Genomic DNA, 26,906 nt, shown 5'->3' on the forward strand with positions numbered 1-26,906 from the left:
CAATTTTTTCTTCAATGTATCTAAGAGCTCTTCGAGTTGTGAGTACAGAATTCTTAGACCAAGAGTTTAAGAATATTGATTCGATTGGTCTCAAGCTTTGTTACCCACTGAGTTTTTTGGAAGTTTGCCATAGCAAAGCACGCCGTACATATTATAATAATATATGCAGTGAAAGACTTCGCCCAAAGAATGTGTTATGTTTACCATATTTCTCTGTGTTTGAGAATATTGTCAAGGCCTTGAAACTTTTTAATATACATATATTGTTTAGCTACGAAAATACTGTTGGTAAGCTATTAGTTAGGAACAGCCCTCGTAGTGATAATTGTGTCATTTATAATATACCTTGTAAAGACTGTAATAAGTTCTATGTTGGGCAAACATCTAAAGATTTGAAATGTAGAATTTCGCAACATAAATACTCTGTAAGACATGGCCAATTGTCTAATGCTTTGTTCGTTCATCTGTCAGAAGATGCTCACCAAATTGATTGGGAGATGGCTTCTTCAATAACGATTTGTAAAATCACTTATAACAGGAACATAATTGAATCTGCTTTGATACAGATCACAAAAGAAAGTAATTTGAACATTAGCAGTGGTTTATATAACTTAGATCCATTTTTAATAGATCAATTAAAAGGCGATTTAAGTAGGATCTTTGGAACACATTTGTCTCACTAATTCATTGGAAATATTTACTATCTTATGCCATTATAATCCATGTGTGGCCCTGTTGGTGGGTATGGACAGGAGCTGCATCGTATGGGCCAATAGGCCTTCAGCGTTGCTTGTGCGGCTCATATTTGTGTCCACCTAATTCCCATTCATTTGTTATTGTACCTCACCTCACTCCACCATTCTCTCCTGCCTATATATGTCCAATACTTGACCTGTAAAATCACTCCTTCTGAAGATGTATTAATATACGAAAATATTTAAGAATATATATATATATATATATATATATATATATATATATATATATATATATATATATATATATATATATATATATATATATTATTAAATATGACCGAAAAAGTAAGATTAATAATTCTAACACGAATTTTCTCAATCTTTCGTACATTACGCTTCACTGTTGGAGGTAAATAAAAAATCACTTCTCCAAAATTCATTTTTATTTCTAGTCTGACGCGACACGGGCGCGTTTCGTAAAACTTATTACATTTTCAAAGACTTCACAAATACACAACTGATTAGAACTTACGTATCTCTGATTTTATATCTACATTTGAGTGAGGTGGGAGGGGTGATGTGGCATTAACACAAGACAGAACAAGAGGGGATATTAATAGGGTATTAAAAGTATAAACACAAGACAGAACAGAAACACTGGGTATTGAATAGAAGTGTTTGTAGAAAGCCTATTGGTCCATATTTCTTGATGCTTCTATATTGGAGCGGAGTCTTGAGGTGGGTAGAATATAGTTGTGCAATAATTGGCTGTTGATTGCTGGTGTTGACTTCTTGATGTGTAGTGCCTCGCAAACGTCAAGCCGCCTGCTATCGCTGTATCTATCGATGATTTCTGTGTTGTTTACTAGGATTTCTCTGGCGATGGTTTGGTTGTGGGAAGAGATTATATGTTCCTTAATGGAGCCCTGTTGCTTATGCATCGTTAAACGCCTAGAAAGAGATGTTGTTGTCTTGCCTATATACTGGGTTTTTTGGAGCTTACAGTCCCCAAGTGGGCATTTGAAGGCATAGACGACGTTAGTCTCTTTTAAAGCGTTCTGTTTTGTGTCTGGAGAGTTTCTCATGAGTAGGCTGGCCGTTTTTCTGGTTTTATAGTAAATCGTCAGTTGTATCCTCTGATTTTTGTCTGTAGGGATAACGTTTCTATTAACAATATCTTTCAGGACCCTTTGCTCATAAAACGGAGGAATATATATATATTATAATATATATATATATATATATATATATATATATATATATATATATATATATATATATATATATATATATATATATATATATATATATATGACAATGTCAGACCACGGAGGAAAAATGAAACAGGAATTTCCTTAAGTACTTTCGTATATTAATACATCTTCAGAAGGAGTCAAAAGGAGTCTATATTAATTAATATACGAAAGCACTTAAGGAAATTCCTGTTTCATTTTTCCTCCGTGGTCTGACATTGTCACATTTTTAATCACGTGTTTACTTTCATGATATACACACACACACACACACATATATATATATATATATATATATATATATATATATATATATATATATATATATATATATATATATATATATATATATGTCGTACCTAGTAGCCAGAATGCACTTCTCAGCCTACTATGCAGGGCCCGATTTGCCTAATAAGCCAAGTTTTCATGAATTAATGTTTATTCGACGACCTAACCTAACCTAACCTAACCTAACCTAACCTAACCTATAAAGAGAGGTTAGGTTAGGTTAGGTAGGGTTGGTTAGGTTCGGTCATATATCTACGTTAATTTTATCTCCAATAAAAAAAAGTTGACCTCATACATAATGAAATGGGTAGCTTTATCATTTCATAAGAAAAAAATTCTAGAAAATATAATAATTCAGGAAAACTTGGCTTATTAGGCAAATCGAGCCTTGCATAGTAGGCTGAGAAGTGCGTTCTGGCTACTAGGTACGACATATATATATATATATATATATATATATATATATATATATATATATATATATATATATATATATATATATATATATATATATGCAGAATAACCACATATGATAAATAGAAAATGCTTAACGCGTTTTCGGCTAATTCGCCTTCATCAGAGCAAAGTAGAATCCAGTATAGAATCCAGAGCAAAGTAGGATTCTACTTTGCTCTGATGAAGGCGAATTAGCCGAAAACGCGTTAAGCATTTTCTATTTTTCATATGTGGTTATTCTGCATACTTGGATCAGTGTTTTTGTGATCATTGTTGCATATATATATATATATATATATATATATATATATATATATATATATATATATATATATATATATATATATATATATACCATGCAAGACAATGGGAAGTGTGTTGACTAAATGCAAATTCTGTCTTCAAAATTATTCTCACACATTACATCATTATGTATTTCAATATTTAAGAAAATATTATCCGAGTGTTCACTAGAGCAATATTGGCACCTATAGTCCCCCATGACGCCATCAATTTCAACCGACTTAAATAGCTATTCAACATTTTAAATATGAATAATTATTAAATCTTTCCAGCACTTCACAATGGAAACCGCATCCTTTGTGTGGTAGTCATACAGAAAAAGATATTTTAAACCCGCTATTGTGTGCAGTGAGCAGCTTATTGCTCTTATGAGCACCTTGGTAAAGTTTCTTGTAGGGGGGAATTGTCGCGTGCTTGACCGCCATAACTCTTAGAGGTGTGCCTTGTCTGAGGCTGTCAAGCCTGTAGGGTGTTCCAGCATCTTGTTGACTGCTGGCACAATATTGGCCAGGGAGCCGGTCGGCCGAGCGGACAGCACGCAGGACTTGTGATCCTGTGGTCCTGGGTTCGATCCCAGGCGCCGGCGAGAAACAATGGGCAGAGTTTCTTTAACCCTATGCCCCTGTTACCTAGCAGTAAAATAGGTATCTGGGTGTTAGTCAGCTGTCACGGACTGCTTCCTGGGGGTGGAGGCCTGGTCGAGGACCGGGCCGCGGGGACACTAAAAAGCCCCGAAATCATCTCAAGATAACCTCAAGATAAGAGGAGACCTCGGCTCATAACGGGGTAGAGAATGGTACCATGTGTTACTGATATCACAACACCAACATAGCTAAGGTAATCAGGCTAAAATACTAAACCATTACGTCTATATATAACACTTAGAAGGGATAAGAGGATAAGGATTGAGGCTAGGACAGAGGGAAGAAATATCTCCCAATCTCTTGGACGGTTGGCCGAACTGGAAGAAACTGTCGCTTTACCGTCTGCTCCAAGTAGTTGGACTAGAGGAACAAGAGTGTCAGTGCTGGACGGGGCGCTAAGTTATAGTGCTTGTGACAGGTACGATCGAGTTCTCTCCTCGTGTTAATGGTTCGAGTCCATCTCGGGCCAGAGATGAGTGCGTCCACAATCCCTAGGTTGTGGCTCAAACTTTCAATACATGTTCCCTGAAGACTTGAGTCTTGTGCGGAAGCCTTAATGTGTGTAGGACTATCTTGAGATGATTTCGGGGCTGAGTGTCCCCGCGGCCCTGTCCTCGACCAGGCCTCTACCCCCAGGAAGAAGCCCGTGACAGCTGACTAACTCCCAGGTACCAATCATCCTGTTACCATATTATATTAAGAACATAAATTATTGAAGTCACACATAATGTCCCTGTTACCTAGCAGTAAACTGCAGGGTGAAAGAAACTCTGCCCATTGTTTCTCGCCGGCGCCCGGGATCGAACCCGGAACCACAGGATCACGCGTTTAGTGTTCTCTCCGCTCAGCCACCGGCTCAGTAAACTACACTACATAGGTAAACAGTAAACTCTACTGTTTACAGTAAAGTGTGATTGTATATACACCGAGAAGCGGGGTATCTGTGTACATATATCTGTGCAGATAATGCGTCACAATACCGTAGCTGAAGATATGGTGACCAAACAATAATCAGAAGATGAAGGGACGACGATTCGGTCCGTCCTGGACCAGTATCACGTTGATTGTCGAGACGGTCCGTGACGGACTGCCTCTTCATCTTCTAGTGTGTGGTCTGGTCCACATATGTGTGTGTGAATCCGTAGCTCATAAGCCTGCTCGTGACTGGCTAAGCCTCGTGATGTATATATATAGACCCCGACGGGCTGCGATTGGCGGGGTGGAAAATGCGTCGAAATTTTTGGGCCAAGGCGTTCTGTGAGTGGTTGAAGCGAGGCGTGACGTAGTGGCTCAGGGCTTGACGTGAGTGGCTGAGGTGGAGGTGTGACGTGTTTATTTAGGTGGCTTCTTGATGTGAGTGGTTGACGTGGAGGCGTGACTCAGGGCCTCTAGGCATTCGTGTCATCTGATTGGTTGCGACGGAGGTGTGAGATGTTGGAGTTCCGGCTTGATATGAGTGGCTGAGATGAGGGCGTGACTTGGAGGCGGTGGTAGAGGCTTTAGAGTGAGTGGGTGAGGGTTGGGGGTCGAGGCAGGGTCCCGCTGGTCCTTGCGTCATGCTCCGGTGACAGGAAATGCTCTCTGATTACACCGGCTTACAGCTTTCCACTGCTGATCTCCCCCAAGCCCGCGCTCCTCTCTAACGTCTTGATTCTACAACGGCCCAACCACTTGCATTGGACGGTAGAGCGACGGTCTCGCTTCATGCAGGTCGACGTTCAATCCCCCAACCGTCGAATCATTTCCTTCCTCCGTCTTATCCCACATCCTTATCCTGACCGCTGCCAAGTGTTGGATAGTAGTAATGGGTTAGCGCTTCCTGCTAGAAGGCCGTTCCTCGCGGCGCGTGTCCGCGTCACAGACCGCGCTGGAGGATGGCTAGTTGGCGGCTAGTTGGGATAGATGAGTGTGGCTTGAGCCAGGGTTGAGAGGTGGGTAGAGTGAGTGGGTTGTTAGCGCAGCGCTACACGGCTCACGCTCAGGTGAATGGTAATGGCCAATACTGACCTTGGTGGTGGTGGTGGAGTTGTTACATGCACTTCCCACATATTGTTGATTTTGTAATTATGTTTGACTGACAGACAGACTGTCTGTCTGTCTGTCTGTCTGTCTGGCTGTCTGTCTGTCTGTCTGGCTGTCTGGCTGTGAGTCTGTATGAGTCTCTCTCTCTCTCTCTCTCTCTCTCTCTCTCTCTCTCTCTCTCTCTCTCTCTCTCTCTCTCTCTCTCTCTCTCTCTCTCTCTCTCTCTCACTCTCTCTCTCTCTCTCTCTCTCTCTCTCTCTCTCTCTCTCTCTCTCTCTCTCTCTCTCTCTCTCTCTCTCTCTCTCTCTCTCTCTCTCTCTCTCTCGTAATTAGTAACAAATGGATTAAAAAGTATATACTTCAGTTATCAAGTTTTACATCCCGGGTCGATTACATTACAGACCCTAAACCCCAAGACTTTGTGTAGTGGATGTTGGGTCATGGAGTTCTGAGGAAAGGTGAGATGTGAGTAGTTAAGTATGCGGGAGGTGGCGTCGTGGTGCTGTGAGGGGTGATGCAAGGCTGCCCGCACACTACCCATTACTAGTTCATGCTGGCACTCACCCTGCCCTCCAGGCTTGGCACCTCCCTTAACCTAACCTCACCCTACACCTCCACATGCACTCACCCTTTGTCATGGTGACACTTACCTAACTTGCGCTCACCGTTATTGTCACTGTCCCTCTGTGTCGCTCCCTATATACACTAATATATATATATATGTCGTACCTAGTAGCCAGAACTCACTTCTCAGCCTACTATTCAAGGACCGATTTGCCTAATAAGCCAAGTTTTCCTGAATTAATATATTTACTATAATTTTTTCCTTATGAAATGATAAAGCAACCCTTTTCTCTATGTATGAGGTCAATTTTTTTTTATTGGAGTTAAAATTAACGTAGATATATGACCGAACCTAACCAACCCTACCTAACCTAACCTAACCTATATTTATAGGTAAGGTTAGGTTAGGTAGCCAAAAAAAGCTAGGTTAGGTTAGGTTAGGTAGGTTAGGTAGACGAAAAAAAATAATTCATGAAAACTTGGCTTATTAGGCAAATCGGGCCTTGAATAGTAGGCTGAGAAGTGCGTTCTGGCTATTAGGTACGACATATATATATATATATATATATATATATATATATATATATATATATATATATATATATATATATATATATATATATATATATATATTATATATATATATATATATATATATTATATATATATATATATATTTCAGTGTGTCTGTGATTGTGTACGAATTCCTTCGCGAACAACTAACATTATGTGTCTCTTTCTATAAGGAAAACATTGACTATCCTCTCTAAATCTCCATTATAAAACTAGAGAATTCTCTGAAGTGTGAACAGGTGTGACGTTGAAGCCCGTGTTGACTTCCTCTAGCATCACGGGAGAAGTCTTCACCAACACCTTTCATCACAAAGTTACTGCTAAATATACAGTTGGGATTGGCTAGGCCAGTCACCTGACGTTTAACTAAGCCCCAAAGCAGATTTAGACATGAGTCTTGTGTTGACAAAGGCTTTAACAGGCTGAAACATTCACTTTATTTCATATTTCTCTGTGGATTTTATGCATATATATATATATATATATATATATATATATATACTGATATTATAAGTGAAATAAGTTGTAATAGATATTAAAACACACCAAAAATTAAGAGTTATATTGTGAGAGGTGGTAGCCAAGCCCCGCCCCCAGAGAGAGTGACGTAGACTCCTAACCCCCGCCCACCAGTGGGAGGGACGCTAGCCGGCAACCTAGCAGGGATAGGCTATTTATAAGGCTACACACCTAGCCCGGGCTTCAGTCGTCACTAGACACTCGCCTGGTGGCATTCAAGTGAAGGAGTAGAACAAAGGCAAGATTATCTGGTGGTGCAGAAATATATTCACCAGTGAGAGCATATTGCCCAAGAGTTTGAAAATATCATTTTAGAAGCATTTGTTTTACATCTTCGTTTGACCCAAGACGCCATCATGGTTATTATAACAGTTGGGGTAAGTCGACGCTATGTGTTCAGCGCCTGTGTGAAACAGAAGCGGTTGGGGAGTGTGTGTGATCTTATTTCCGAAACTCCATCAGTGTATTACGGATTTTGTGGAGTTAAGATAATATGTGCTGGGAATTATTTACAGGTCTACGCGTTTGTGTTAAATTATCGGTTACAGTGAGGGAGAGAGGTGTTACAGTAAGGGAGAGAGAGGTGTTACAGTGAGGGAGAGAGAGATGTTACAGTGAGGGAGAGAGAGATGTTACAGTGAGGGAGAGAGAGAGATGTTACAGTGAGGGAGAGAGGTGTTACAGTGAGGGAGAGAGATGTTACAGTAAGGGAGAGAGAGATGTTACAGTGAGGGAGAGAGATGTTACAGTGAGGGAGAGAGAGAGATGTTACAGTGAGGGAGAGAGGTGTTACAGTGAGGGGAGAGAGAGGTGTTACAGTGAGGGAGAGAGAGATGTTACAGTGAGGGAGAGAGAGAGATGTTACAGTGAGGGAGAGAGGTGTTACAGTGAGGGAGAGAGATGTTACAGTAAGGGAGAGAGAGATGTTACAGTGAGGGAGAGAGATGTTACAGTGAGGGAGAGAGATGTTACAGTAAGGGAGAGAGAGATGTTACAGTGAGGGAGAGAGATGTTACAGTGAGGGAGAGAGATGTTACAGTAAGGGAGAGAGAGATGTTACAGTGAGGGAGAGAGATGTTACAGTGAGGGAGAGAGATGTTACAGTGAGGGAGAGAGATGTTACAGTGAGGGAGAGAGATGTTACAGTGAGGGAGAGAGATGTTACAGTAAGGGAGAGAGAGATGTTACAGTGAGGGAGAGAGATGTTACAGTGAGGGAGAGAGATGTTACAGTAAGGGAGAGAGAGATGTTACAGTGAGGGAGAGAGATGTTACAGTGAGGGAGAGAGATGTTACAGTGAGGGAGAGAGATGTTACAGTGAGGGAGAGAGATGTTACAGTGAGGGAGAGAGGTGTTACAGTGAGGGAGAGAGATGTTACAGTAAGGGAGAGAGAGATGTTACAGTGAGGGAGAGAGGTGTTACAGTGAGGGAGAGAGATGTTACAGTAAGGGAGAGAGAGATGTTACAGTGAGGGAGAGAGATGTTACAGTGAGGGAGAGAGATGTTACAGTGAGGGAGAGAGAGATGTTACAGTGAGGGAGAGAGATGTTACAGGAAGGGAGAGAGAGATGTTACAGTGAGGGAGAGAGATGTTACAGTGAGGGAGAGAGATGTTACAGTGAGGGAGAGAGAGATGTTACAGTGAGGGAGAGAGATGTTACAGTAAGGGAGAGAGAGATGTTACAGTGAGGGAGAGAGATGTTACAGTGAGGGAGAGAGATGTTACAGTGAGAGAGAGAGAGATGTTACAGTGAGGGAGAGAGATGTTACAGTGAGGGAAAGAGAGATGTTACAGTGAGGGAGAGAGATGTTACGGTGAGAGAGAGAGATGTTACAGTGAGGGAGAGAGATGTTACAGTGAGGGAGAGAGATGTTACAGTGAGGGAGAGAGAGATGTTACAGTGAGGGAGAGAGATGTTACAGTAAGGTAGAGAGAGATGTTACAGTGAGGGAGAGAGATGTTACAGTGAGGGAGAAATATGTTACAGTGAGGGAGAGAGATGTTACAGTGAGGGAGAGAGATGTTACAGTGAGGGAGAGAGAGATGTTACAGTGAGGGAGAGAGAGATGTTACAGTGAGGGAGAGAGATGTTACAGTGAGGGAGAGAGATGTTACAGTGAGAGAGAGATGTTACAGTGAGGGAGAGAGAGATGTTACAGTGAGGGAGAGAGATGTTACAGTAAGGGAGAGAGAGATGTTACAGTGAGGGAGAGAGATGTTACAGTGAGGGAGAGAGAGATGTTACAGTGAGGGAGAGAGATGTTACAGTGAGAGAGAGAGAGAGATGTTACAGTGAGGGAGAGAGAGATGTTACAGTGAGGGAGAGAGAGAGATGTTACAGTGAGGGAGAGAGATGTTACAGTGAGGGAGAGAGAGAGAGATGTTACAGTGAGGGAGAGAGAGAGATGTTACAGTGAGGGAGAGAGAGATGTTACAGTGAGGGAGAGAGAGATGTTACAGTGAGGGAGAGAGAGAGAGAGAGATGTTACAGTGAGGGAGAGAGAGATGTTACAGTGAGGGAGAGAGAGATGTTACAGTGAGAGAGAGAGATGTTACAGTGAGGGAGAGAGATGTTACAGTGAGAGAGAGAGAGATGTTACAGTGAGGGAGAGAGATGTTACAGTGAGGGAGAGAGAGATGTTACAGTGAGGGAGAGAGATGTTACAGTGAGGGAGAGAGAGATGTTACAGTGAGGGGAGAGAGATGTTACAGTGAGGGAGAGAGATGTTACAGTGAGGGAGAGAGAGATGTTACAGTGAGAGAGAGAGAGATGTTACAGTGAGGGAGAGAGAGAGATGTTACAGTGAGGGGAGAGAGAGATGTTACAGTGAGGGAGAGAGAGAGATGTTACAGTGAGGGAGAGAGATGTTACAGTGAGAGAGAGAGAGAGATGTTACAGTGAGAGAGAGAGAGGTGTTACAGTGAGGGAGAGAGATGTTACAGTGAGGGGAGAGAGATGTTACAGTGAGGGAGAGAGATGTTACAGTGAGGGAGAGAGAGATGTTACAGTGAGGGAGAGAGAGATGTTACAGTGAGGGAGAGAGATGTTACAGTGAGGGAGAGAGAGATGTTACAGTGAGAGAGAGAGAGATGTTACAGTGAGGGGAGAGAGATGTTACAGTGAGAGAGAGAGATGTTACAGTGAGGGAGAGAGAGAGAGAGATGTTACAGTGAGGGAGAGAGAGAGATGTTACAGTGAGGGGAGAGAGAGATGTTACAGTGAGGGAGAGAGAGAGATGTTACAGTGAGGGAGAGAGATGTTACAGTGAGAGAGAGAGAGATGTTACAGTGAGGGGAGAGAGATGTTACAGTGAGAGAGAGAGATGTTACAGTGAGGGAGAGAGAGAGAGATGTTACAGTGAGAGAGAGAGAGATGTTACAGTGAGGGGAGAGAGATGTTACAGTGAGAGAGATGTTACAGTGAGGGAGAGAGAGAGAGATGTTACAGTGAGGGAGAGAGAGAGATGTTACAGTGAGGGGAGAGAGAGATGTTACAGTGAGGGAGAGAGAGAGATGTTACAGTGAGGGAGAGAGATGTTACAGTGAGAGAGAGAGAGATGTTACAGTGAGAGAGAGAGGTGTTACAGTGAGGGAGAGAGATGTTACAGTGAGGGAGAGAGAGATGTTACAGTGAGGGAGAGAGAGATGTTACAGTGAGGGAGAGAGAGATGTTACAGTGAGGGAGAGAGAGATGTTACAGTGAGGGAGAGAGATGTTACAGTGAGGGAGAGAGAGAGATGTTACAGTGAGAGAGAGAGAGATGTTACAGTGAGAGAGAGAGAGAGATGTTACAGTGAGGGAGAGAGAGATGTTACAGTGAGGGGAGAGAGATGTTACAGTGAGAGAGAGATGTTACAGTGAGGGAGAGAGAGAGAGATGTTACAGTGAGGGAGAGAGAGAGATGTTACAGTGAGGGAGAGAGATGGTACAGTGAGAGAGAGAGATGTTACAGTGAGAGAGAGAGAGGTGTTACAGTGAGGGAGAGAGATGTTACAGTGAGGGAGAGAGAGAGATGTTACAGTGAGGGGAGAGAGATGTTACAGTGAGGGAGAGAGAGATGTTACAGTGAGAGAGAGAGAGGTGTTACAGTGAGGGAGAGAGAGAGATGTTACAGTGAGGGAGAGAGAGAGAGATGTTACAGTGAGAGAGAGAGAGAGATGTTACAGTGAGGGGAGAGAGATGTTACAGTGAGAGAGAGAGATGTTACAGTGAGGGAGAGAGAGAGATGTTACAGTGATAGACGTGTTACAGTGAGGGAGAGAGAGTGATGTAAAGGAAGCCACTGGTAGCTTCTTGCTCTGACCGGCCACGTTGGCTGCTCTCTCTCCCTCTCCTGCACCCCCTCTCTCCCTCCCTCCCCTTCTCCCTCACACTCCCCCCCCTCCTCCCTCTCACTCCCTCCCTCCCTGAGTCAGCTGAGAGCGACTAGGGAGCCCTGCAACACCGTCTACCGGCCTTGCTGCAGCTATTGCCTTAAAATGCAACCTTCCAGGTGCTCGAAGTATTTGTGTAATCTGGCCAGCAGGCTGGAGGTGGCTTCCACAACCTCTGGCTGACCAGTCGTACCAGTATTTAGGGTCAGTATAAGATGGCCACCAGCCCGGGTGAACACTCACAGCCCTCCCCCACCTTCCCCGACCCAGGTGTTGGGTACCTACATCTGTATCCCCCACCTCCCCCACTCGGCCACCTAGGTGCTAGCTACCACACACATGTCTCGCTCGCTCAGTTGCCACTCAGTTGCCACTCAGAGCTTTGTTGAGGCGGGGTCCTCGTACACTACAACATGCACCTTCTCACTGTCCTCACCGGTCATCTGTATCACACAATGTGTCTCTCCCCCGAGAATGGTGGCCCAGACGCTTGCGGCTGCCTCCTCAAACTTTGCAGGGTGACGGGTCATTGTCCAGGGATGATCATAGGTTGGTCAGGCCGACCCATACTTCACATTACATTAAATCGCTAGTCATAATTTCCAGTCTTGCTTAGACCACATCCTCTCTAAGATAGAATATGATAAGGGTGAGATAAATGATTCTAACACGAATCTTCTCTATTTTTCTTCACGAAGTTGGAAAAATTAACTCTCAAAATTGATTTATTAGTTTCATCATGGTTTCACGCTAAGAGATACGCTTCGTTTACTGCTTTTGATAATGTGAACAGTATACCAGCGAGGCGTCACACTATGTGTGGCGCCACACTATGTGAGGCGCCACACTATGTGAGGCGTCACACTATGTGAGGTGCCACACTATGTGAGGCGTCACACTATGTGAGGCGTCACACTATGTGAGGCGCCACACTATGTGAGGCGCCACACTATGTGAGGCGTCACACTATGTGAGGCGCCACACTATGTGAGGCGCCACACTATGTGAGGCGTCACACTATGTGAGGCGCCACACTATGTGAGGCGCCACACTATGTGTGGTGCCACACTATGTGAGGTGCCACACTATGTGAGGCGCCACACTATGTGTGGTGCCACACTATGTGAGGTGCCACACTATGTGAGGTGCCACACTATGTGTGGTGCCACACTATGTGAGGCGTCACACTATGTGAGGTGCCACACTATGTGAGGTGCCACACTATGTGAGGCGTCACACTATGTGAGGCGTCACACTATGTGAGGCGTCACACTATGTGAGGTGCCACACTATGTGAGGCGTCACACTATGTGAGGCGCCACACTATGTGAGGCGTCACACTATGTGAGGCGTCACACTATGTGAGGTGCCACACTATGTGAGGTGCCACACTATGTGTGGTGCCACACTATGTGAGGCGTCACACTATGTGAGGTGCCACACTATGTGAGGCGCCACACTATGTGAGGCGTCACACTATGTGAGGCGCCACACTATGTGAGGCGCCACACTATGTGAGGCGCCACACTATGTGAGGAGCCACACTATGTGAGGCGTCACACTATGTGAGGTGCCACACTATGTGAGGCGTCACACTATGTGAGGCGCCACACTATGTGTGGCGCCACACTATGTGAGGCGTCACACTATGTGAGGTGCCACACTATGTGTGGCGCCACACTATGTGAGGCGCCACACTATGTGAGGCGTCACACTATGTGTGGCGCCACACTATGTGTGGCGCCACACTATGTGAGGTGCCACACTATGTGAGGCGCCACACTATGTGAGGCGCCACACTATGTGAGGCGTCACACTATGTGAGGCGCCACACTATGTGAGGCGTCACACTCTGTGAGGCGTCACACTATGTGAGGCGCCACACTATGTGAGGCGTCACACTATGTGAGGCGTCACACTATGTGAGGCGCCACACTATGTGAGGCGTCACACTATGTGAGGCGCCACACTATGTGAGGCGCCACACTATGTGAGGCGTCACACTCTGTGAGGCGTCACACTATGTGAGGCGCCACAATATGTGAGGCGCCACACTATGTGAGGCGTCACACTATGTGAGGCGTCACACTATGTGAGGCACCACACTATGTGAGGCGCCACACTATGTGAGGCACCACACTATGTGAGGCGCCACACTATGTGAGGCGTCACAATATGTGAGGCGTCACACTATGTGAGGCGTCACACTATGTGAGGCGTCACACTATGTGAGGCGCCACAGTATGGACAAAGTGTCCCGCTTCAACTTATCAACCTTCAGTGTGCCTTCCAGATGTCCAGCCTTTTTATTGTCATTGTAACTGTCGATTAGTTTAGTGTTGTGTGTCAGGATATCTCAGGTGATGACGTGGCTATGTGAAGAGACTATATGTCCCAGACGGGGCAACCTGTCCTCTTAAAAAGAACGTCGCTTTTGGCCGTTTGCTGCCAAAAGTGACGTTCTTTTTGAGAGGACGGGTTGGACGGGGATCCTGCTATCCGCTGTCAGGCGGCTTGAACGAGATGTTGCTTATATATTGAGATCGTTGGAGCTGACAGCCTCCAAGTGGGCATGCGAAGACACAGATGACATTCGTCTCTTTCCTGATACCAAACCTTCAGTTGTAATTTAGCAGACCAACAGGGCAGCATAATTATAGGACCATTAGAAAATGTGACTCTTGGCTTGACACACGGCACATGGCTTCTCTTAATGATGATTTGGAACTTTATTGTGCCCTGTGTGTCATCCCTTAGATTGTCCGCTCTGTAGACTTGTTTACAATGAGACTTGGGGCTCGGAGGCAGATAGCCTCAGCCTTACAGAGGTCCTGCCAGTCTCTGACAACTGGGTATAGTCACTGAGTATTGTTGTTATTTCGAATAAAGCTTTAAGTTCTTTATCCCTGATGGTGCTGTCCCAACTGAATAGTTTTTTTTTTACTTCAATAGGGGTTCTTGGGCTGTAGAAGTACACAGTGGTTTTTGGAAGTCTGCAATGTTGGGATAAGAGTAAAGACTATTAAGTAGGACCGAATTTGCTTCCAAGTGAGGTAGGCGTGTGGCAGGCGGGGTGGTCGCCTGACACCTCGCGAGTGCCAAATTTTGACTGAACTAAACTATCTAACAATGTTTCACCGGCACATGTGACCCTGGCTCCTGTCATGTCTGGCACTCTGCACGTTGACATGTCATAAACATTCTAGATAGTCACATGCACTAATCTGTCACCCTTACTCAAACCTTAAGGCTATAGAGTCTCACACTCACACGGCGAGCCACACACTCACACAGCAAGCCACACACTCACACAGTGAGCCACACACTCACACGGCGAGCCACACACTCACACAGTGAGCCACACACTCACACAGCCAGCCACACACTCACACAGCCAGCCACACACTCACACAGCCAGCCACACACTCACACAGCCAGCCACACTCACACAGCCAGCCACACACTCACACAGCGAGCCACACACTCACACAGCGAGCCACACACTCACACAGTGAGCCACACACTCACACAGCGAGCCACACACTCACACAGCGAGCCACACACTCACACAGCGAGCCACACACTCACACAGCCAGCCACACACACCCAGCCAGCCACACACTCACACAGCGAGCCACACACTCACACAGCGAGCCACACACTCACACAGCCAGCCACACACACACACAGCAAGCCACACACTCACACAGTGAGCCACACACTCACACAGCAAGCCACACACTCACACAGTGAGCCACACACTCACACAGCAAGCCACACACTCACACAGCCAGCCACACACTCACACAGCCAGCCACACACACAGCAAGCCACACACTCACACAGTGAGCCACACACTCACACAGCAAGCCACACACTCACACAGTGAGCCACACACTCACACAGCAAGCCACACACTCACACAGTGAGCCACACACTCACACAGCAAGCCACACACTCACACAGTGAGCCACACACTCACACAGTGAGCCACACACTCACACAGTGAGCCACACACTCACACAGCAAGCCACACACACACAGCAAGCCACACACTCACACAGTGAGCCACACACTCACACAGTGAGCCACACACTCACACAGCAAGCCACACACACACAGCAAGCCACACACTCACACAGCGAGCCACACTACCCACCAACTTGGCACCCGTCACACACAAGCTTGGCAACCTTACTCCCGAACATAAAAATCGTACACTAGCAAATCTCCAGAAATAATTTCCGTCCTACGTTCATGGCTGGCTGGGCCCAACCGCTTGCTGCTGACAATGAATGACCAATAGGAGGCGCGTACCGCACCAACCTGTCGTCTTACGAAGAACTGCTACGGGCTCACCATAGCCCGTGCTACTTGGAACTTTGTTCCAGGTAGCGAATCTTTAACAATAACAAACATCTTACAAAGAACGTCGCATTTCCCTCATATGTGTTACATAAACCCAACAATTGTCGTATTAGAAAATGGAAGCGGCTGGCGAAAGTGACGTACTGTCCCGTTTTCTGTTTTGGGTTCTCTGGCAGGTTAGGAGAGGACACTTTAGAACGACGTTTTCTAGACGTAGGGAAACCTTAGGAGGACGGACTGACTGTATACCCCTCACTACAGTCTGCTTGTTCTCACATTTGTTATAATATCATAACAAAATCATTCGCAAAATATGATTCGGTTCTTATTTGAATAATACACATTTAGGTTCACTGTTAACAATTTATACCAAATTGCGTGAATGTACGAATTAATCTCTTAAAATGTGTATCTAGGCAACCCATTGTGGAGTCCTGTGAATAAAGAAATATATTATAATTACTAAATGTTCTTATTGTATTACTATTCAAATATGTTACATGAATTATAACTAAATATAAGACAATGTAGATAGTCTGTGGACTGCAAATCAAGTCCGGGTTGACCTTAACAAATTATTCCCTGACAAATTTCGAGTGACGGCCTCTAATGACTTAAAAAGACAACATTCCTTATAGTACAACCCATAATTTTTTTTTATATTCTTTAGACAGGTCTGAAAAAAATTGTTCTTAAGTCAAACGAATTCAATTTGACTTTAGTGATGGCGAATGCTGATAACGTGGATGGTCGAGAAATGTTTAATGAAATATCAAAGAAATTTATCAAAGATGTAATTCTTATCTTGTAATTTCTTGGCAGTCATTAGGCTGTGAGGTAACGCCCTAATCCTGTCCGCCTGCCATTCTCGGAGACTTTTCCCGTCAGCAGAGCGTCGACAAGTTTAACATTATACTCCTACAGTTTAACCTTTGGGTACGAGCCTATATGCTACACCAGTAAGAAGTGCGACAATGTCTGGAAGTAACTGTATTACCAAGGACGTCCACTCACACTCCCCCAGTCGGCCTTCAGCCCCGGCCTGCGCTAGGCTGTCTTCCTACTATCATTGACATTTTTCATTATTTGAAATAGGAATTTTAGGTACTACATATATATTTATAGTTAGCATGATTTACAAGCTAATAACTATTGATGATAGGTTTTTATAATTGATGGTGATGGAATATTAATCCTTTTAGTGAAGCGTAACTTAGATTACTGGTACTTGGTGGCATCAAACTGCAGGCTAATTATAGCTACATGATTTTACCCTTTCGAGTTTGCGGTACTGGTCTGAAGGGTGCTGCTCTTTTTGTACAGCTATATATATATATATATATATATATATATATATATATATATATATATATATATATATATATATATATATATATATATATATATATTTATATATATATATATATATATATATATATATATATATATATATATATATATATATATATAATGCAATTTGATGATATTATTTTTGTAATTTAAATAAAGTTGTTGGAGGTATTAGGGTGAAAATTGAAATGTTATTAATTTGATGTTTTTTTTTACTTGCAGGGACTGAACGCTAGGCTCGCGTTTGCCATCTCAGCCGCTGCCTTCGGCTCGGCCTTCCAGCACGGGTTTAACCTCGGGGTTATCAACGCCCCACTCAAGGTCAGTCGCCTTTCCTTCAGCTAGTATAGTCTAGTCATGTCTTCATGTCTAGTCAACCCGTTTTTCGGACTCCTCAACTACTCAATTTCAAAACAGTTATCGACCTCACAGTTATCCAGGCTTGCACAGAGAAGGGAAGATAGGCGGTGCGGCTATATAGGACTTGGAAAGGATACGTGGACAAGGATTTGGGATGGGACGGGGTGGGAGGGGGGAGGAATGGCGCCCAACCACTTGGACGGTCTGGGAATGAACGTCAACCTGCAAGAAGCAAGACAATCACTCAATCTTACAGAGTTAAGTGGCTGGCACCATCCCTTCCCTCCGTGCTATCCCAAATCCTTGACACTATATCCATACCAAGTGTTATATAGCTGGCTTAGTGCTTTCTCCTTTCCTTCTCCGTGTATACTGTATATCTGTTTTTTTGGATACACGTGGATGAATGAATTAATCCTGGACTATTTTCAGGACTATTGTATTTTCTGGCTGGTCAGAAAGCCTTTTAACCCACCAGACTGCTAGGCTTTAAACCTAGCTCCAAACAAGAGACGTTGCTATCAAAATATATAATATTTCGCTTGTCAGAAAATCGTTCACCTAAATTTTATGGATTTTTTCCATGCAAGCCTTCAGCACTGTCTCCTATAAAAGTAGCCTAAACTACCTTAAATATAAAGTAATCCTCCAGACGTTTTGGTGATACATTTAATGTATAAGTAAACAATCTTAGTCTAAAATGTCTTGAATTAGATGCCATAGGACCTGTTGTAAAGCCTGTTGTAACTCACCTGCCTATGAGCAGGGGCTTCAGGTTACTGTACCAAGGGCTTGCTTAGTGGCACTAGGCTGTGTGTAGGCATTGTTTCGTAATCGTGTTTTGTGTGGAAGTTTCTGTGAGCTAAGCGCCGTCTTTGCACTATATACACATGTATAATTTATCGTGTGTTAAGTTTAGCGCATAACACAGCTTCCCAGTCGCTAGTATAGCACTAGCAACAAACTATTAACATTAAGAATTTGGCTCATTGGAAGTTAATGCATAAAGTGTCAAACTGGGCTGCCAAATAGAGGTCAGTTATATAAATATTAATGTTGTATCGATGATTATTCGAGAATTAAGATTTCCTTTCTATAAGGAATATTTTACACAAGGCGTTTTGATCGTGACTCTTAATCATATTACTCTAACCGAAAAGTTGTCCAGTCATACTTTCCACCACAGTTACTATAAGTACTTTCATTTTAGGAGGTTGGGGGGAAATATAGATATTTTGATTAGCATTATTATAAAATATATATTAATAACTATTCAGTACTTTATAAATAAGTTTCGTTAATCAATCTCAAAGTATTTGTTAACAAAGTGTTTGTTAAAGTAGTTTGTTTAGGGCCTAATAATTGTGGCAGCCTTCAGTGAGTCTTCGCCTCCTGTTATAATGGTAATATTTATCTAAACCTATAGAGTGGCAAATCAGGGTCGTCCTTGGCCGGAGACGCCATGATGTTTATTGTAATATCTTTAAATACGGAGGAAAGTATAAGGGCGTTGGACGTCTTGGATTATAAATATTTCAAGGACATGCGTGTTGCCAGAGGCGGCCATGTGTAGGTACCTCCTTGTGTTGGGGCAGCTGGTGTTGTAGAGTGTGGAGAGTTGTTTTAATCTTTGCTTTCACAGTGGTAATCATCTTTCAGCTCAGCGGGATATTTTAATTCCATGTGCACTGTTATCTGTTTTCATCACAAGATCTATGTATGTTTCTCTAATTGTTCTATTCTTTTATACTTCAGCTAATTGGTGAATGGATGAATACGACTAACTTTGACCGGAATGAGGAATACCTGACTGAGACGAAGCAGACGATGCTCATCTCCATCATGGTGTCCATCTACTGCATTGGTGGCATGATCGGAGGAGCGCTCACTGGCTTCTTCGCCGAACGGTCAGTTCCTTATCATGTTTCTCACCTTCCTCAAATATTAAACGAGTATTTACAGTTTTCCTTTATATTGTATGCAGATATTCTTTACACAATGTAGCTGCATGGCCAGGAGAGATAGTGTTGAGTTTCAACATGAATAATATAGTATTTTAGTGTTTCTATGGAGAATCTTATGCTCATATAATTTTTATTATCAGATTTGGACGCAAGGGCGGATTGCTTATCAACAACATCTTTGCTATCGTGGCGTCTGTGCTCTTTGGGTTCTGCAAGATGGCTAACTCTTATGAGATGCTCATAGCTGGACGGTTTGTCATTGGGATCAACAATGGACTAAATGCTGGGTTGTGTCCCATGTACTTGTCAGAGATCGCCCCAGTCAACCTCAGAGGTGCAATTGGTACAGCGTACCAGCTGGTCCTCACTATTTCCATACTGGTGAGTGCTGTCGTCTGGCTTCTTTATATAAATTGTTATAAACTGTAAGCAGTTCAGGTCCAAATATTAATGTTTATGCACTGAGAATAATATATATATGTCAATTATTTTTCCAAATCATCAGTATTATTACATTTATTTTTATTTATCGTATTATTAATAGGAAGTCAGTGAATTATTTCCAGATGTTGATATTGACTAAAATTTGTATTTTGTTTAAATGTTTTGAAAGTGCTGAAGAAATGACCAGTAGAGAAACATGAAATTATAGGACAAATTGTTCCGGCAGCCTATTGGAGCCTAGTACTGCACATATAACATCAAAAACACATCCCCAAATACTAACCATAATGCTTTTTTTGCAGTTCTCGCAGATTATGGGATTGGAGAACATTTTGGGCACAGTCGAACTGTGGCCCCTCTTGTTGGCTCTGACTGGGCTGCCTGCCATCTTCCAGTTGGCTGCCTTGCCTGTTTGTCCAGAATCACCCAAGTTCCTTTTGATCAATAAAGATGAACCAGTTGCTTCTCAGAGGGGTAAGTGTTACTTTACCTAATTTTTGTTATTTTAGTTTGTTTCTAACATTTGTTTTAAACTAAACATTTTATATTGGTACAATTACAAAGAAATAAATAACTTGTTTATCTCTGTGAAAATGTTTCAAAATAACCAAATCAGTTTATCTCCAATACATGAATTTGTAAAGATTATATAATTAGCCAAACCTAGTCGTTTATTATTATGTAACGGTTTAACTTGGCATTTTTTGTCATAACACAATGTTTGCCTGTTATTCAGCACTGACATGGCTCAGGGATACCACCAACGTGCAAGATGAGATGGGAGAGATGCGCAACGAAGCTGAGGCCTCCAAGCTGGTGCCTTCTGTGTCCATGAGGGAGATTCTCACCAACCCAACCCTCCGTATCCCTCTCGTTATCTCACTGATGATGATGATGGCTCAACAACTGTCTGGCATTAATGCTGTAAGTTGCATTATCCACTTTAATAATAAGATAATGTTTGATTCTTATTTTGCAACGAGTTCTTTGATGGTTCATAAGACACGTTCTAAACAATTTTTCACGAGGCCAGTTAGTGTTGCACATTAAAAGGCTTTTAATCAATAAATTTGTTCACAATGAAGAGTTGCTGCCCAACAAGATTGTTCTTTTAAAGTGTTATATTCAAGAATGGGCTTGGAAAGGTAGTTCATCTTTCAAAATTAACATCTTTGCTTATAATTATGTTTATTTAACTTAATAGTACAATCTATCATACGTTTTTATGTACGCACTTGAGATATATTTAGTATATATACGAAAAATAAAAAGAATTTAATGTTGTAATTTGTTGCTTTACAGGTCATTTTCTTCTCAACGGAGATATACAAGTCCGCTGGCCTGAGTGAAGAAGCTTCCTTGAATGCAACCATTGCTATGGGAACAATGAATGTGCTTATGACATTTGCCTCCCTTGTAATGGTTGAGAAGTTTGGCCGTAAGACCCTCATGCTGGCAGGTTTGAGTGGCATGGTTGTTGATGTCTTCCTCCTCTTCATCTGCCTTCTGTTGAAGGATACTGCACCCTGGATCAGCTACCTCTCCATCTTCCTCGTGATCTTCTTTGTGGTGATGTTTGCAACTGGCCCTGGCTCCATTCCCTGGTTCCTAGTCACTGAGCTCTTTGCTCAGAATGCTCGTCCAATAGCCTCGTCCATCGCTGTTGCAGTGAACTGGACAGCTGCCTTCCTCGTTGGACTTGGATTCTTGCCACTTCAAGAGGTAAGAAATAAAAAAATAATGTAATTTATTTTGTAATTCACAATCATTTTGAAATATTGATTAGATAATATGTATTGTACATTGTTCATGTAGCAAAACAAATTTAATTAATAATTAGTTTCTGAATTCCATGTCACTGACATATTAATGTTATTCCAACAGCTGGTGGGTCCTTACGTATTCCTGATTTTCGTGGGTCTCTTGATTGGATTCATTATCTTCACCTGGTTTAAAGTACCTGAAACTAAAGGCCGTTCCATTGATGAGATAACGGCTATCTTCAAGCAAACAGCATATGGGGCCAATAGTGTTTGAAGATATTAAAAGACTCATGCTTAAGGTAACATACCAAATCCAGTGCTGAATGACACTTAGGTTAGTTAGGCAAAACATGTATGTAGGTAATGTACAGGTTGAGTGCAAGATGGTAGGTGTATGGTCGCCAGCATAACAGCATTGTGTACATGCTTCATGAAGGTGTATAGCGAGTGTCCTGCATATTCTGCACTGCTTCATGTACAATCATGTGATATGATAGTTTCAAATCAAGAAACGACTTGCAAACAAATGTGTTTTAAATCATCAGGAAGCTTTTTAAATTATTGTGAAAGTTAAGCAACGTGATATGGAGCATAAGATGTACTCATTAAGATGTAAAGCTGACTTCTGCAACCAATTTTTGTCTGGCATTGCTGTTTTATATTTCTCTTAACGCTGACACTATGTGTATTTAAAAAAATATATGTGGACTTTTATATGTAATAATGCCATGTTATCTTGTGATGTAGCCATTCTAATACGTAATTGGCAGTACACGTGGACAACGCCTTCATGGTGCCAGTCTTTACATGCTATAAGGTCCAAGAAGGAATCAGTATTGAGCTATAATGTCATATGATATATTCGTTCATTTAATGACCAAACTGTTTTTGATGTCCACTTTCAGTTGTGGCCAGTGGATCATTTTAATTTATATCACAAATGATCTTGATATCCCTGACATAATGAAGAGTTAGTTGACTTGGGCTCATTACTGTTATTTCCCTCCTATGCTGAGTGATATGGAAGTGTATTTCCATGGATCTAGATGTTTTGTGTCATAGGGTTAGTATTTTGCTGGTCTAAATACTGCAGCTCTGGCTAAATTTTTATTGTCATTATTTTTGTTTTCCTCTGGATACATTGGCTGTGACCTTACCTATTATTGATGAAGTGTTGCAGAATGTTTTGGATGGGTGAAAGGCTTAGTACAGATGTAAAATGTCAGTTTAATTATATTTTTGTATTAAGACCAGACACAGTCTTGCAAGTTGAATGTGTATTGCTTGCTTTGCCATGAGAACACCATGTAGGTCAGTAATGCACATACATTCTGTTGTCTCGTACAGATAACTGATTCATTGTTTTCATAGTTAATGCCATCCTGTCTCACTACGTTAGTTGTCTCTATAACAGACACAACTTGTACTAAGAGGATGTTACTTTATGAGTACTGAATTGTGAAAGGTAAAGTTCAACTAAATTGTACCAGATTGGAACTAAGTAATCTGGGTTTGATATATATGTGCAGCTGTCTTTTTAAAAGTAATTTTTAGTTGTGGACCCAAAATTTTTAGACCAGTCTATAGATAATATTGCAGTTATTATGAAAGAGCTACATCAAAATAGCTCAAGATTTAACACTTACATCTGTAGTATACATACTATTATCTTAAGAAAACTGAACCAACAAGAAATAATGACATCCTTGTTATAACCATTTGTGTTTAATAAAAGGCATGTTATTAATGCCAGTAAGACTAAAACTGTAGTAAAACTTAGTGATCAAACTTTAGTTATAAAAAGGCAACCAGTAGAAGTAACATGTGAGAGTAGAGGAAGGTTACCACAGTTGACAGTAAGCGGTGCACGTGTGCCCTTTACACACTTTCTGACAATATGGTTTAGTATTTTGAAGTCATTAAAGATATCCAGTAAGTGTTCTTAACATTTTGTGTTTGAGAGTAATGAATGAGGCTTAACCTTCAATGTAATAAATTTTAGTTTATTTTCTAGATATTCATTCCTATTTCTGTCTAGTCAATGTAATGTATTTACAGCTGGAATGTGTCTTTTATATTTTATCAGAAATCTATATAAGATTCATATATGAATAAAAATATAGTTTTAACGCATTATCATACTTCATTTAGCAGGAAAGAATAATTGAATATCAAAATGCAAACAGTGCAAAGTTCAATCACAGAGCTTGCTAGTACAGAATATCAAGATTAGCAAAAGTGCTTACTCGCACAGTGCCAAGATCAGCCACAGTGTTTACTAGCACACAGTGTCAAGATCAGCCACAGTGCTTACTAGCACACAGTGCCAAGATCAGCCACAGTGCTTACTAGCACAGTGCCAAGATCAGCCACAGTGCTTACTAGCACAGTGTCAAGATCAGCCACAGTGCTTACTAGCACACAGTGTCAAGATCAGCCACAATGCTTACTAGCACACAGTGTCAAGATCAGCCACAGTGCTTACTAGCACAGTGCCAAGATCAGCCACAGTGCTTACTAGCACAGTGTCAAGATCAGCCACAGTGCTTACTAGCACACAGTGTCAAGATCAGCCACAGTGCTTACTAGCACACAGTGCCAAGATCAGCCACAGTGCTTACTAGCACAGTGTCAAGATCAGCCACAGTGCTTACTAGCACACAGTGTCAAGATCAGCCACAGTGTTTACTAGCACACAGTGTCAAGATCAGCCACAGTGCTTACTAGCACAGTGCCAAGATCAGCCACAGTGCTTACTAGCACAGTGTCAAGATCAGCCACAGTGCTTACTAGCACAGTGCCAAGATCAGCCACAGTGCTTACTAGCACAGTGTCAAGATCAGCCACAGTGCTTACTAGCACAGTGTCAAGATCAGCCACAGTGCTTACTAGCACACAGTGCCAAGATCAGCCACAGTGTTTACTAGCACACAGTGCCAAGAACTGAACTGCACTTGGTGTCCATTTTCACTAACAAACATAGTGTTTTCTCAGTGACTTCACATGAAATTGGTACATTCCCACAATGAACACGATGTACCCCATAAAGTTTATACCTATTTATATATAATGTACTGTATATTATTTTCATAAAGAAAAACTAAAAAAAAATACTATTTTAAAGTACTTATGAATTATGTCAGGAAATTATATTTTGCATTCAATCAAATTTTTAATTTCGTTTACTAATTGTCGTAGTACATTTTGAAATTAATTGAGTTATTTAGGAACACAATGCTGTAGAAGAAGTAATAGTGTTGACCATGATAGTGTTAACCATCTTACAGTCATCAGTTGATCGTTACTCTAAGAGAAGAGCAAGCTCTCTGTGAGACAAGGTAATGATCTCATCAGTCTTTCTTATCAAGCACCAACACCAAACTCCATCATTGTTGTTAATTAAGGGCTCTCCATATATTAGTAATTTCTCAAAGAGTACAAATTGATATTTTCTTCATAAACCTTTGATCGTTGAAGACCATTGTATATCCATGATAATGTACTGATGTTCGTGTGTGTGTGTGTGTGTGTGTGTGTGTGTGTGTGTGTGTGTGTGTGTGTGTGTGTGTGTGTGTGTGTGTGTGTGTGTGTGTGTAAGCTTACAATGTACCTCATATATATGCCGTGAATGCTTGAGAAAGTGGATTGATTCTCAGGATAGCTAAGTGTGAGCGAGCTTATATTACTTATAACTTAAAATCTGTTAAGTGAGTATTCTGTGAATGAGGTTTACAGCATGGAGAGTCTTCACTGAGATTACCCAGTAAACCATAAGCTACCTAAGCAATGAACATAATATATCATCATGGATCTGGTTCTTCAACCAATATTATAATTATACAGTTGTATTAAAAATGTTGTCAGTTCTACAACTCTCAGAAACCTAAATTAGAATATAAAATTAGACCACTTATGTGCACATATTCTGGTATTATTACTGTAATGCATTCTATTATTATAATTATTCATATTGTTTGTACATAGTCATCGCAATTATTTACACGTTCATACATTACTTCGAAGTTCAGACAACTGTTTTGTTAAATGTGAGTCCTGGAACATGGAAACAGGCTGTTACGAAGGGGAAATTGTTTGTTATGAATGTATAATGACATCATATTCATGCATATTCTTCCTTGTAGCAGCTATTGTCATTTGCAAAATAGTACTTCATTTTAAATTGTTCATTTCTTTTCTTTGTATCATTTCTGATTTGATGTTGATAATTGAATTATATTTTGACAAATCAGTTATGTCTATGTTTAGGTTCATCTACATATAGACGGAAGAAAGCTCTCAAGTCTCTTAACAAGAGTCAAAATGACTTTATTTACCTCAGTAAAACAAGTTAAATTAAATTGGTATAGATTGGTTCAATTAAATTAATCTTCTCAAATTGAATTAGTATAGACATGATTAAGAGTCTGCAAAGTTCACCAGTTGCAAGCAAAGAAAACTAAAATGATCACCATCATCACTTCATATCATTGTGAAAAGTCTCATTGTCAAAATGATATTTTTGTTTATAGAGGGCATGTTGTAGGTATTTTAATTATGAGAATGTACGTATAGGTGTTGTGTATGTGCGTTTATACACAACTTTTGAATCATGTACAGTAATTGGAAGTAAAGTTGTATGTATATATTCTGTATTTCTCTGGCCTTCATACATCAACAAATCCAGATTTATTAAAATTACTTACCTGAAGCGACTGCTTATTAGGTCGAATATTATGGAGTTATTGATCAATCTTGTTGACTTCTACACCTAGTGATCTATTGGAGGTCATTACGGTAGCATTACTGATCACACAATAGAGACATCCATAAAGTATTTTAGTGATCGTTCACATTAAACATTCCCATTCAACTATCAACATTCAGCTCACTTAAGTGCATTCCCTCGTCCCCATCTACCCGGCACTGCACTTTCCGTCTTGATGTACTTACAAAAAGTAACAA

The 26,906-nt window shown here is 41.7% G+C and overlaps 1 protein-coding gene across 4 annotated transcripts in view; it reads left to right on the top strand.

Annotated features, from left to right (window-relative positions):
* Window positions 1–26,589, top strand: part of LOC123762722 (solute carrier family 2, facilitated glucose transporter member 1) — a 366,608-nt gene extending 340,019 nt beyond the window's left edge. For 3 of the 4 annotated variants that reach the window (XM_069332309.1, XM_069332310.1, XM_069332311.1), the window contains 7 exons: window positions 17,636–17,734; window positions 19,529–19,680; window positions 19,878–20,118; window positions 20,484–20,655; window positions 20,918–21,105; window positions 21,484–21,903; window positions 22,066–26,589. In XM_069332309.1, the coding sequence (XP_069188410.1) occupies window positions 17,636–17,734; window positions 19,529–19,680; window positions 19,878–20,118; window positions 20,484–20,655; window positions 20,918–21,105; window positions 21,484–21,903; window positions 22,066–22,218 (1,425 nt within the window). In that variant the 3' untranslated portion in view covers window positions 22,219–26,589. Of the gene's footprint in view, window positions 1–7,482; window positions 7,698–17,635; window positions 17,735–19,528; window positions 19,681–19,877; window positions 20,119–20,483; window positions 20,656–20,917; window positions 21,106–21,483; window positions 21,904–22,065 lie in introns of those variants that run through there. The other variant, XM_069332313.1, reaches the window with a different exon arrangement.
* Window positions 26,590–26,906: the final 317 nt, after the last annotated feature.

The sequence above is a fragment of the Procambarus clarkii genome, chromosome 27, assembly GCF_040958095.1.
Source record: "Procambarus clarkii isolate CNS0578487 chromosome 27, FALCON_Pclarkii_2.0, whole genome shotgun sequence".
Taxonomy (NCBI): Eukaryota; Metazoa; Arthropoda; class Malacostraca; order Decapoda; family Cambaridae; genus Procambarus; species Procambarus clarkii.